At 37.6% G+C, this 14,590-nt stretch overlaps 1 protein-coding gene across 1 annotated transcript in view; it reads left to right on the top strand.

Moving 5' to 3' along the window:
- The window catches only part of ARHGAP26 (Rho GTPase activating protein 26), a 517,227-nt gene that overhangs the window by 300,551 nt on the left and 202,086 nt on the right, over positions 1-14,590 (top strand). The window contains exons 15-17 of the mRNA XM_049786899.1: positions 10,047-10,134; positions 12,006-12,064; positions 13,520-13,625. Coding sequence (XP_049642856.1) covers positions 10,047-10,134; positions 12,006-12,064; positions 13,520-13,625 — 253 coding nt within the window. The remainder of the gene's footprint in view (positions 1-10,046; positions 10,135-12,005; positions 12,065-13,519; positions 13,626-14,590) is intronic.

Genomic DNA, 14,590 nt, shown 5'->3' with positions numbered 1-14,590 from the left:
CCGTGCTCAGGAGGGAACCCTGTTAGTATTCAGGAGACCATATGCTGTATCAGGGATCTGAAGCAGGCTCAGCGGCAAGCAGGGCAAACAATTTGCTTATTTTTTTGTACTCTCTCCAGCCCAACAGTGAGAACATTTTTATATCTGAGTGCGGTGTTACCAATATTTTTCCTGAGTATTACTCATTTTAAAATTTAAAGATGTTTATTTTGTCTTATAAATAGTTCAAATTTACATGAAGTTCAATTTTATGAAGCAGTTTTAAAGCATAGTCTGAATTAAAAAGTATCTTTAATTTTGCAGGATTAAAATGACTTCATTTTTCTGAAAATCTATGTGGGATATATTAAAGCAAAATGGAAGGTTAACTCTTCTTTTCCTCAATTACTAATTCAGTTAACAACTAGCCATATAATGAAAAAATTTTCTCTCTTGCCACTACTTTTAAACATCACAATGTAGTCATCCTTTAATAAATGTTAGGGTAAGTGAAAGTGTTTTCCTCTCCCTTTTTTATTTTACTATGCCTACTATACTGGCCCCATTTTTCACCTTTGAAATTAATTTTTCTCCTAATGATGAACATCTTTTTTTTTTTTTTTGGTTTTTCGGGCCAAACCCATTTGATGCTCAGGGGTTACTCCTGGCTAAGCGCTCAGAAATTGCCCCTGGCTTGGGGGAACCATATGGGAAGCCGGGGGATGGAACCATGGTCCTTTTCTTGGCTAGCGCTTGCAAGGCAGACACCTTACCTCCAGTGCCACCTCACCGGCCCCAATGATGAGCATCTTAACAAACATTTTCTAAATGTATATTCAAATATTTCATTTTAATTTAAATTTTGCTGATTTTTTCTTATTGTTGTTTAAAATGACCATTTTAATTTTATAATGGATTTTTTTTGGAGGGGGTTACACCTTGCAGTCCTCAAGGGTTATTTCTGGCTCTCTGCTCAGAAATTGCTCCTGGCAGGCTCAGGGGACCCTATGAGATGCCGGGAACTGAACCCAGGTCCAGGTCAGCTGCGTGCAAGGCAAATACCCTGCCTCTGTGCAATTGCTCTGGTCCCTATAATAACTTTCAGTGTCTTTACTAATGTAGTCATTTACATTTGTACCTTTTACTTGTTACTTTAATTGTTTTAATGTGTTTCTCTTTATTTTACCTTTGTATTTTACAAAACTCATTTTCCTCAAAATTTATAGAGAATCAAAAGCTTTCTGCAATATGTTTTACAGTGCTCTGATCTCTTTGTTATACATATTTTATTTTCTTGTGGTGTTAAGGATTGAACTTAGGGTCTCAGATATATGGGTCAAAGTGGTCTACCATATTCTTGTTCTTTGGTCCCTGTATTTTGTCAAGAAATTTTTATTTTGTTTTTGGGCCACACCCAGGGGTGTGTGCACAGGGGTTATTGGTGGCTCTGCACTTAAAAATTACTTCTGACAGAGTTGGGGGACCATATGGAATGCCGGGATTGAACCTGGGTTGGATACATACAAGGCAAATGCCTACCTGCTGTGGTATTGCTGCGACTCCTGTATTTTTGCGAAGAAGCATTTATCAGATATTAAATCTTCTGTTTAACCAATCTGATCTTACTATATATATTTATATATATACATATATTTAATATTTTAGGTTTAGGCAACACACTTAGCAGTACTTAGGAATCTTTTCTGGTGGTGCTGGGAAGTCCTTATTCAATGCCAAGGATCAAACCTAGGTCATCTAAGTGCAAAGCAGTACCCTACCCACATTCTGTCTCACCCCAAAACAGTTTGATTTTATTTTCTTTTTCTGTTATGTTTGAAAATTCTATTAAAACACCCTCTGATGTGAGCTAGTTTTTTGTTTGTTTGTTTTAGCTTTTGCTTGAACGTATTATTTTTTTGCAGTGCCAGAAACTGACATGCGGGGCATTCATGAAATTTAAGGGCTGGTGACATGATTTCATGCAATTTTCTTGCTCTCCTAAAGTTTTCATTTTTGTGGTCCTAGAAGTTCTAAGAGCTTTTTTCTTTTTCTGTGAGAAATACCTCCCTCATGCTACCCCAGGTTAATCTGAAGTATTCTATGGCTTGTTTCTGATTATTTCTATATTTTTCTAGGACCTCCCCCCACTTTTTAATTCACTACTCCTGATATAAAGAGACTGTGCTCAGTCTGTATCCACTGCCCAGAGATTAATCTCAGGGTATCTTTAAGCCACTCAGAAATGTATAACTTCAGTGTAGATGCTACATATCTTTAGAGCGGCCAGGGGTGGGGATGCAGCGTGACATCACTTGGAGGAACTTAGACAAGTATTCAGATGGGTAGATCCTACACCATATTGTTCTCCAGTGTAGATTTACCTGAAAACTTTATGTGGTAGATATTCCTCTGGTGACAGCCAGAATGTTGACTTACCCATATTACCCATGCTGTTGAAACTATGTGTTTCCCTTTTCAGTATTTAACTGTGGTAATGAAAGAATGCACATTTATTATATTTTTGCATATTATCCTCAAACTTGAAAAAATATTTATGGAACATCAGTGCTATAGAGAACATATGGAAGGTACAAAAGAGCTGTACTTATGAGAGTGTCAAATTGAGTATTGGTAACATGCCTCAACCATATATCTTGATTCTGCTGGGAACTTTTTCTTTTTTCCCCCCTCTGAGGATTTAGGTGTCTGTTTTCCTTTTTCCTGTGTTCCTCTACTCTTTTTAACAGAGTAGGATAAATAAAATCAAAGATTTCTTTCCAAGTAGAGCTGAAGTCATAGACTTTCTCCTTGACAACTTCTTATAACTGAAGGTAAGCACTCTATCCACTATCCAAACTCTTAAGAATCTTAAGAAATGACATCTAGATCAGTATAACAGAGGTGAATACCAAACTTGAACCCATATATGTGTGGGCAATTGAACATTGATAAAGGGGCCAAATAATTCAGTGGGAAAGGACAGTCTTTTTAACAAATAAGTACAATTGGATATACATTTGGGAAAATTAAATTCAACCCTTATTTTACAGATTTTTAATTCAAAATGCATCATGTTCTGAAAACATTAGAATTTCTTTAAGAAAACTTAGAGGAAAGTCTTTTTGACTTTGGTTTAGAAAATGTTTCTTAGAAACAATCTGGAATCATAAAAAGATGAATCTGTTATATATTAAATTACATTCAAATAAAAAACATGCACTTTTAAAGATTAAGAAAAAGAAAAGACAAGCATGGAAATATGTATTTGCTAAGTTAGTTGTATCAAGAGAATATTAAAAATAACTCCCACAACTCAGTAATAAAAACATAACTTTATATTTTCAATGACCAAAATCTTTAAGCAAGTAGCTCACTAAAGAAAATATTTAAATGATGAAAAGTCATGTGAAAAATTTACCAACATAATTAAACAAGGAAAAGCAAATTCAAGCAATGAGTTCTTTCTTTATGCCTTTTAGAATAGGTCAAGTTTCTAAATGGGGCTGCTCACTTATTGATGATGATTTGATGCAACAAGAGTTTTAACATAGCTGATGGGAATATAAAGGGCCTGTTTGGGAAAACAGTTTGGCAGTCTGTTAAAGTTAAACATACTTACCATATGACACATTCCTACATATTTTTACCCAGCTCCACTTTAAGTATTTATCTAAGAGATGAAAATGTAGCCCATATAAAGACCTGTGTGCTAATATTTATAGCAGCTTTATTTTTGACAGCCCTCAATTGGAAACCACCCAAAAACCTACCATCTTGTTAATAGGCAAATTGTGCTGTATCATCAAGTTGAACAGTAGTCAGTAATAAACAGATTTAACTCCTAGCACATGCAACTGTGTGATTCTATATATCAAAGTGTCTATGGAGGCTTTGATTCATAGAGTTGGGATTGACTTGAGAAAAGGACAAGAAGAATTTGAGAGAATGAGGGAAATGATATCTTGATTGTGATGCTTGTTACGTGATCATGCAGTATATATTAAAAGGGGCAAAAATATGTGCGATAAACTCAACCTTAATTGAACATAGAAAAGACCTTATCTTTTCCTCATGAAAGAAAATGCAAATTAAAGCAATCAGATCATTTTTTCCCCAAAATCAGTCACAATGACTAAGAAGAAACATTTTGCCAATTATTTAGAGAAGTAGTCACTCTAGCAGTGTATTTCAAAATTTAAAGTAGATGTTTATTTCAAACTAGAAATTACACTACTGGCAGTTTTCCCCATAAGACCAATTGTACATGGAAGCAGTCATTTTTCTAGCAAAATCTACAGTAGCCATACTTATCATTAGTGGAAAATTTAAATTAACTATGGTACAGGAAAGTAGTGTAAGTTTTTTTGTGTTAATATTGTTTATGAATATACTGTTGGCTGAAAAAAGTAACATGCAAAATACTATATAGTGTACTTCCAGTTTTGATTTTAAAAATATACATTTAGGGCAGAGTGTTGGCACAAGGTAGGGCGTTTGCCTTGCATGCACTAACCTAGGACGGACCGAGGTTCGATTCCCCAGTGTCATGCCATATGGTTCCCCCAAGCCAGGTATAATTTCTGAGCGCATAGCTTGAGTAACTCCTGACCGGGGTATGGGCCAAAAAGCAGTGTGTGTGTATATATATATATATATGTTCATCTATAAATATACTTTTATATCTATTATCTGAAGTGAAAACTCAATGAACCAGAGCATATTCTTTGCATTAAGTTCAATTCCCAGCCCACTATGTGGTCTCTTTAGCTTCACCAGGAATGGCACCCCCAGCACCAAAGCTTAAGCCACCAAGCAATAAAATTTAAAGGTATCTATATTCATATATGTCCTTTCTTTTACCTTCACTGTTAAAACTAGCATCTTAAAAGTAGCACATTTTTGGGGCCGGAGCAATGGTGCAATCAGTAAGGCGTCTGCTTTGCCCCCACTAGCCTAGGACGGACTTCCGTTCAATCACCCAGCGTCTGCCAAGTCAGGAGCGGTTTCTGAGCTCATAGCCAGGAGTAAACCCTGAGTGTCACCGGTGTGCCCCCCCCCCAAAAAAAAAAAAAAACTTAGCACACATCAGTAATTTCCTTTGGTGCAGGAAACTTAGTATATGTCTTTTGTTTTGCTTGTTTATTTTTTCCATGTACCTATGATTACTTCTCAATTAAAGAGAAAACATTTTATTTTTTTCTACATTATGGTGTTGCTAGGAAATTTAGGAGTATGTAGATGTCTTTCCTAGTCATTTCCTTTAGCAAGCCATTTGGGATTTTGTCAACAGCACAGTAGGGAACCAAAAGAATTTGGTACTAATCCAGTCTGACATTTCCAAGACCTCTTCCCCTTGTAACTTCTCCTTTCTGTCTGTTTCTTCCATTTCAGAATCAATGTTGAAATAGGCCCATTTCAGTTTATCCCTATGATGGTTGTTCTTAAATCCTGTCACTGGTCAAATTTACTAACTGTAGTCATCAGGTAACAGGGTAAGAAGAATTGTTACCAAGACTTAAAAAGAAATATGTATCCATAATGTCTGTATCAACTTCAGATGACACCAGGTAGAGAGAGAGGAGCCCCAGTAGAGAGGTGTGGAAATTGGCAACTCCTTCTGAAAGTTGGGTACCTTGTGGGACTATACTGAGATTAGTTTGAATATTAACTGAATTAAAACAGACAAGCTCAAGTTATGAGCCTGGCTTCATGAGTGCTATAAAAAGCCCCTTAGCCAGGCTGTAATTTGACTCTCTTCTCTGAAATGTTACACAATATTCCTATGGTTACAGAGCCTGAATAAGTGGAAGCTAATCATTAGTTTGCTAAATGTGGTTCATGGAACAGTTCACAACTCCCAGACCTGCCAACTGCTGCCTGTTTAGTACTATGCTCAATCTTTTTGGGTAGAGGTTGGTTTGTTCCTTAGAAAAAATGTACAGTAACATTTGTCTTGCTTCCAGGAACTCTCTAGTATGGCAACTCTACATGTGTCTTGGGATAAGGAAGGGAAAAGGTCATGCAAAGCATAAATGTCTGGTGTGTGCACTTCCACAGGAAGAAGTTGTTAGGGGACTGTAGATGTCAGAGCAAGAGACAAATTAAAGCTGCAGAGGTTTGGAATATTTGGAAAGCCATTGTGTATTCACTTTTCACAAATGTGTTGTGATTAAACTGTGCATTTTACCACTCAGGGCCCTGGAAATAAATCCATACTCTTCAGGCTTTTTATGTGACAAGAAATTTATTTCATTATAACATAGAGTCAACTGTGAACAGTGCGTCCATCACAAATATTCTGCTCTGAGGAGTTGAACATTTTATGAGCTGGACTTCTCCCACCCCTGCCCTTTCCAATCTCTCAATTTGTGTCCAGGGAAACCAGCTGTGAGGATCTGTGCCTTTACCTGGAGTTTAGAGCCTAAATCCTTAAGCCACTCATGACTATGTCTCTTTTTCTTAGGATAAAAGTAGGTTCTTTTCCAAAAAATAGAAAATGAATTGTGCTCCTCAGTGATTCATCTCCCTTTCCTGCTGAAAGGCTTTTGTCCCTGAAAGAGGTACCTCTTTCTTCTTGGAGACAGTCCAGAGACAGTACTATGTCTTTGTTTACTGCTGTATTATTAGAACTATTTACTTTATAGAAAATCTGACCTCGGGGCTGGCGAGGTGGCGCTAGAGGTAGGGTGTCTGCCTTGCAAGCGCTACCCAAGGAAGGACCACGGTTTGATCCCCTGGCGTCCCTTATGGTCCCCCCAAGCCAGGGGCAATTTCTGAGCGCTTAGCCAGGAGTAACCCCTGAACATCAAACGGGTGTGGCCCGAAAAACCAAAAAAAAAAAAGAAAGTCTGACCTCAACTGGCTTAAAGCAAAAGGACTTTATTGACTTACATGATTTTAAAATACTGTACAAATAACATTATTATTTTTTATACCTAAAGCCTATCTCCTGTTGCATGTCAAGTGCATCTCAATAATTAATAATAATAAGCTGATAGCCAGACACAGAGCTGAGACCACTGCTTTAAGAACTGCTTTCTCAGAAGTACAGGGAACTAAGTTTGCTAAAATAATAGCCAGGAGTAACCCCTGAGCGTCACCGGGTGTGGCCCAAAAACCAAAAAAAAAAAAAAAAAAAAAAAAATAAGTGCAGAGATAGAAGTTTGTTAATTTCAGATGCAATTGATATTGCCCCTTCTATTATAGGTTAAAAAAAAGGGAGGGGGAAATGAGTGGTTAGAGAGATAGTATGGGGGTAAAGGAGCTTGCTATACTGTGGCAGACCTCACGTCAGGCCTTGGTACTTTGTATGATCTCCCAAGCATCACCAAGAGTTATGCTTCCTGAGAATAGAACCACGAATATACCCTGAGCATTGGTAAGATGTGCCCCCACCCCCAAGCTAGAGAAGTAAAACAAAACAAAACAAAACAAAACAAAAAACACAGGTTTCTATTCCCCTCATCCCTAGTCTTGTCAGTGAGGTTCAAGCAGGCTCTACCTGCTGGCTCTCAATGCAGTTGTATAATCTCCCAGCTGCAAGCAAGTCTGGCAGGAAATTGGAGCTCTCCTTCCGCTGTCTTTTGGAACTGTCCTGAGCAAGTGTTGACCCATCCCTGAATCATCTGTAAGCCGGGAGCTGCATGCTTTAGGAATTCCCACCTGAGTCTCATGGCCTGCCGGAGTAGGTGGAAGAAAGGAATAAACAACTCTGAGCAAAGTCAGTGTCTCATCTGAAAATGAGGCATTATCGGAAGGAAAGATGCGTTAGCTGCAGGCTATTTCTAGTGTGTGTATGAGGAAGTTGAATTTTCCTGTCTTGGAAGACACCTTGGCAGCAATAAAAATAAAGGGTCTTTTTGATGGGTATGAGGCGATTTTCATTCTTCAACCTCTGCCTCTTATTTTTGCCTATGAACAAACATTATAAGATAGCCTTGTAAGGCGTCTGCCTTCCATTCAGAAGGATGGTGGTTCAAATCCCCCATGCCTGCCAGAGGCGATTTCTGAGCATAGAGTCAGGAGTCACCCCTGAGTGCTGCCGGGTGTGACCCAAAAACCAAAAGAAAACAAAAACAAAAACAAAACAAAACAACACACAAAAGAAGAATTCTCTCGTAATTTTAAATATACTTGTTTATAAAAAGCCCTTTTGGAAGATAGACGAAAAAAGAAACCCAATACTTAGACTATAGGAAACAATATTCAGACTATAAGAATAAAATAATGGTTGCCAGATGGAAACCTTTACAGACCAATTGTTTGATGATGGATGGAAATGAGGCTTTGGGGAGACTTTTGGTGACAATCATAACATAGTAAGTACAGATATTGATTTATAATGCTATAACCCCCCCAATATATATTTAATGTTAAAAACCAATGCAACTTTTTAAACATTTTTTTGTGTGTGTGGTTTTTGGGTCACACCCGGCAGTGCTCAGAAATTGCTCCCAGCAGGCACGGGGGACCATTTGCGATGCCGGAATTCGAACCTATGACCTTCTGCATGAAAGGCAAACACTTTGCCTCCATGCTATCTCTCTGGCCCCAAACCAATGCTACTTTAATAAAAAAAATTTAGGATAAACAATGTTCATGCAAGAGGATGACACAAAAAACAGAAATGGCCAAGAGCTGATAGAAAGTACAAAGGTAACAAAACAAATCATAATTTAGAAAACGTTTAAAAATATCACAACTCTTGTCACTCTAAATTAAACCAACCATCATTTTAATTCTAGTTTATTTTTTCACCTTTTGTTCATAGGACTTTCTCACAAAATTTTAAATTTTGATTTTTTCCATGACATTATATAATATCTATTTTTATATTGCTATATAGCTATATTTATCAGATAATATAACATAATTGTCTATCAGGTACTTTAAATAATCAATTTTAAATTTTAAATAATCAATTTTAGCTTGTTTCCTCTGTCATTTTATAGCCAGCTTTGTCTACTTATTTTTATGGTGGGTCACCACCCCAATAGTGCTCCCACATGGTTCACTGCTTGGGCCCAGTTTTGGGGGTACATAAGGTCTACGCCTAGTGGTCGGGTTAAAGATATCATGCCAGGAATTAGACTTGGCTCTCACACTATCTCCCTTGTCTGCAATTTATCTCATTAAATCATTGTTGTTGTTGTTTTTCTCCCTTACTGTTATAAAAAATAGTGTGAAGAGTATTTTTGGAGTACAGAACTTTTATCATGTTTTATTTCCTGAGAATAGATAGTGAGAAGTGAGGTTACTGGTTAAAACAGTATAAACAGGAGCTGGAGTGATAGGACAGTAGATAGGGAGTTTGCCTTAACTTGCACTCTGCTGACCTGGGTTTTTATCTCCAGCATTCCATATGGTCTCCCTAGTCTGCCAGGAGTTATCCCTGTGTACAGATATAGGAGTAACCCCTGAGCACAGCCAGGTGTGGCCCAACCATACCCCCACAAATCCAGTATAAACATTTGGGCCAAGACAGCTCAGAGGGCTGGGATGCATGATTTGCTTTTAACATATGGTCCCGGGCCCGGAGAGATAGCACAGCGGCGTTTGCCTTGTAAGCAACCGATCCAGGACCAAAGGTGGTTGGTTCGAATTCCAGTGTCCCATATGGTTCCCCGTGCCTGCCAGAAGCTATTTCTGAGCAGACAGCCAGGAGTAACCCCTGAGCACCGCCAGGTGTGACCCAAAAACCAAAAACCAAAAAAAAACAACAACAACAAAAACATATGGTCCCATGAACACTATTGAAACGGCCCCGTCAGTACTACCCCATATACCCACTCCATCTCTTAAAAAAAAATAAAGGATATGTGTATTTTTTATAATTTTAGATACATGTTGCCATGTTGCTTTTTTTTTAAGATGCATTAATTTCTGCTGCCTCCAGCAGTTTATGGGAGGATCAGTTTTGTTGCATTCTGGCCAGCTATAGATATTTGAATTTTAAAGCATTTTTCTTAAGAGCAAATGGACGCCATTTGGCTTTTCCTTGTATTTCTTTGATGTAGCAGTCTATATGTTTGTGTTTAAAGCCATCTTTCCTCCTTTCTTTGCTTTAGACCCCAAAACAGCTTCTGAAACAGAAACGGATATCTGTGCAGAATGGGAGATCAAGACCATCACTAGTGCTTTGAAGACATACCTCAGGTAGGGACTTTCCATCTGCATAGCAAGGTGCCAGCTTGTTATCATGCGATCAGGAAGCATATGCAGTTTTATTTTCAACTTTCAGAGAGCTATTGGGTAGGTGTTTTAGATGTGGAAACAGCTTCAGTGTGGGTACAGTTAGCTGGTCAAGCTGATTCTAAGTCATCCAGACTTACAATGGGTTGTCATTGGGCAGTGGTGCCTGGTGTGACTTAGGAAACTGCTCTCATGAGATGCAACTGTCATGATTAGCCTTTAGCAGAGCTGTAAATGTGATAGTCCCTGAAATGTCTTCATTATCTATTTAAATAAAAAGTCATGTGCTTTTTATGCATAGATATCCCCTGTGCTTCAACTAATGCATTTGATAGAATATATGTTGAGGTTGGTCTCTATATATGTGAAGTTAATGGAATTTCTTCTTCAGCTCAGATTGAAAAACTATTTGAGGGAATTTAGTTTTCCTTGTAAGACATGTAATAGTACTTATATATCACTCGACTCCTCCTGTAATGATGTAGGAGAAGAAAGAGAGCACTAATAACAGAAGGAGAGGAAAATGGACTAACAATTCCCATCTTAGTTTTATCAATAGGCAGTACATTTTGCTACACTGAAAGAAGGTAAAGGTTGTAGTTCTTACACAGAAAAGCAGGATCAAGCCTTAAATAGGATCTGTAATTATGAATTGCATAAACATTTGTAGGTCTTTCTGAAGATCCTGAAGATTCATTTGGCCAAAAAGCCAAAGGAGAAAAGCCATAGGAGAGGATTGGCTATGCAGGTTTTATTGACTATTGGGGAATTTATAGAAGTATCTTGTAGTCAAGTGTAAGATATAATGCAGGTGATGACTAAGTTGAAACGGGATCTGTTGAAAAACAAAGTCTGAGCCAGGAATAGTATAGATTTTGTGAGAAGCATATCATTTTGACTATCAGAAAAAGACTCATTTGTCATTAAATTTACAGCAACATTTATTTCCAAAGACTTTATTTTATACAAAACTACTTTGTAGAAGATTTTATTGATTGCTCACTTTAGCATATAAGTACTGATCAGTTATAAAAGTAAATGTAAGTCTCTCATTTTTTTTTTAAACTACAGTAGATTTTTATAGTGCCAGCCTTTTTTTGGGGAAAGGATCCTCACCTTTTGACATTTCTGGAAATTATGCCTTAATAAAATCACCTCACAGGACACGCAACAAAGTTTTTTTTTATTATTTTTATAATAATTTTTATTTTGACCAAAGTGGATTACAAATCTTTCACAGTAATATTTTAGGTTCATAGTGACATTGGATCAAGGGCATTCCCACCACCAATGTTGTCCTCCCTCCACCCCTGTTTCCAGCATGCATCCCATATCCCTCTTTTTATCCCCCAGGCTGATAGTATAAGTGATCCCCTCTGTGTCTAGCTTTCAACAAAGTTTTTAAGGTGTTTGCAGATGAGGTGATTTTATGAGAAAGGGAAGACATTTTAATTGCTATTGTAATGGCTGGAAGGACATGAGGTTAAGTACAGGTAGTAAAATGTTTTTTAGTTAGTTAACTGTTTTTCTGATGCTCTGGTTGATAGTTGAGTCATTATTTGACTTACAAAGAAACCTCTGGTTTGTGCTAGACTGTAGCATTCACATTTTTCTCATTGTGACTATGAAACAGCTGTACCTGTTTTCCTGAGTTAGAGAGAATGAAAATTTTCAGGTGAATTTTTCAGGACCCTTTCCATAGGGAAACTTAATTGAGTACTGTTTCTCTGTAATCTTTGTCTTTGGGACGTATAATCATTTGGCAGTGTTCAAACTGCTGTTTAGAGAAATTATTTTGTCTGTATTGAGCTGACGAGTGTGTGTCTTTATTCCAGAATGCTTCCAGGACCACTCATGATGTACCAGTTTCAAAGAAGTTTCATCAAAGCGGCAAGTAAGTTTTCTTTCTGTCACAGCTTTAAGGGGAAGGGAATAGAATTTTTTTCTGTTTCAAAGACTAGTCAGTATCCCAAAATAAATATTATCTAACTCCTCTCATTCTGTATGTAAACTGCTCACATTTGCACTCATGAGACTGGCATAATAAAAGTGAAACCAAATCAGGATAAGCTGAGGAACTTGGTACCAGGTTTAATTTACAGTAGAAAGACACTTCAGACGTGTTTTGAAGGGCTGGGGAGAAAAGAAAAGCAAGTTACCATTTTAATTTTGATTATTTGGATTCTAACTCCTTGGGTTTTTTCCAGTCCTTGAGTAGCATTTTGAGGAATGAATCAGACATTGCACATTATCTAAACTGAGTGCTGGAAGAGTTTTCCTGAATAGGACATCATTTATATAACTTACCAGTTCTCTTCATCTTGGCTTCCATTTACATCTTCTTATCCTTCTTTAGCAATGTCACACAGGTCCTTGGTGTTGTATTACTGATATTAAAACACATAGGGATTAGATTCAAACTACCCTAACTATACAAGGACCTGTCTGCTTGTAACAGGCTCCTGTAAGGGGAGTAGTAAGTTCTCTAACAGACTTAAATCTGACCTGAATCCCCACAGTGCAGTAATGGCAGTATCTCTGTCCCTCTCCTTGCTTCTGTTAAGCCTTCAGAGTTTGTTTAGCCTGGTGGCTACTACTGACCTATTTTAGCAATACATATTATTGGCTATTCATATTGACTTTCAGTTGTCCTCTTTATACAGGGCAGAAGACATGAGAGAACATTGGGAGTTTTTCCATTTCTTTCTCAGAAAAATTCTAAAATCACACACAAGCCATTCTCTAAACCACATATCAGTTCTATAAGCATTTCCCTGATAAATGAAGCAAGTTACCCACATTCATCTAAGGAAAGGTGACAGGCTGTGATTTAGATTATAAGCTGACAGGAAGATTTACATTCTCCTTCCAGATTGGTTATCACACATGATTTGAGAATAACTAGTCATTTCCTTTGATATTTATTGCAAGAATCTTGAGGTGTAAGTTTGATATTTGAGGCCCTTATGATAATGGTTCCTGTACAACTTGCTTAATACTTGCCAAGGGCATAGAGTTTTTTCCTTGAAATGAAGCCATTGCCCTAAGAAGCCAGAAGTTTCCAAGTTTGTTGCTTTGAATGTGCAGTATACTGGCTTTGCTTTTTTATGTCATCACTTTGGCTTGAGGTTTTTTGTTTGCTTGCTTGAAATTTTTTTAGTATTCATTTTTGGATGAACTCTTATTACAGAAACAACTTGTAGATCTTGTCACACTCTTCACTACTATGCAGAATGGGATCTTAAACCTTGGAGATATCTGTTAGTGTGAAACCATTGTTTTCTTTAAGTTTTGTACACTGATTTATCTGTGACAGTGATTAAATACTACCTTTCTTATTCCTGTACAGAATTGGAGAACCAGGAATCTCGGGTCTCTGAAATCCACACCCTTGTTCATCGACTACCAGAGAAAAATAGGCAGATGTTACAGCTGCTCATGAACCACTTGGCAAAGTATGTCTAAGATTGATTTCGGCCCTCATCTTACCCCGGGAAAATTCCTATCATTTGGGGGTTTTGTTTTGAGGTCACACTGGTATGTTCAGATATTCTTACTGACTCTGTGCTTAGGAATTACTCCTGGTGGGCTCAGAGGACCATATGGAGTGCTGGGAATTGAACCCAGGCTGTGTGCATGCAAGGCAAATACTTTACCTGTTTTACTATAACTCTGGCCCAAAAAGTTCTTATCTTAATAGTAAAGCTGGTCTCAGTTTTTGCCCATTTCCCTTCCCACTACTGCATCAGGTATATTGGAAACAAATATGTATAACATTAGCTGGTCATTTGCCATTAGTTTTTATAGAAGAGACTGATGATGTGGCCAAGCAGTGTTTCCAGGGCAGTTAGGAATATGCCATCCCTGATACTGTGCCACTAAGCAGTTTTCAGAGTTTTTATATTATTGCAATGATCAAAGGTACACCAGATTATATTGTGCACTTATAGATCTTCAATTTGAAAATCAAGAGACTTGGGTTTATAAAGTTGATTCTGTTCTACTAACCACTTACTTTTCCAGCACTGCACTTTTCTGAGCCACACAGCATGTATGCATATTTTAATCTTACACTGACTTTGAAAAAATGTACCAGATTGGAGGCTGAAGCCCAAGAAAAGAAATTGCAATAGGTTAGAGAGATGGCTCAAAGAATTGAAGTGTGTTTTTGCATGAAGGACCCCTGCATACAAACCCCAACACACCATGGGCTTCCAAACACCAATGGATGTGGTTACCCCCCAAAAAGCAACCTGTAACAGTTCATCTAAATCACACAGCCCTAAGTTCAACTGAACTGAACATTAAACTTGGATTAAACCCACATTTTGTTCAGGTCATTGAGTCATTGGAATAAGTTGAGACTCTACTGAGTAAGATTGTGATGTTTCGTGTTCACTAAGCATTCAGGGAGTGTGTA

The sequence above is a fragment of the Suncus etruscus genome, chromosome 14 (assembly GCF_024139225.1).
Source record: "Suncus etruscus isolate mSunEtr1 chromosome 14, mSunEtr1.pri.cur, whole genome shotgun sequence".
NCBI classification, from domain to species: Eukaryota; Metazoa; Chordata; class Mammalia; order Eulipotyphla; family Soricidae; genus Suncus; species Suncus etruscus.
The sequence above is the reverse complement of the archived record's forward strand: the minus strand, read 5'-3'. Positions and strand labels throughout refer to the sequence as shown.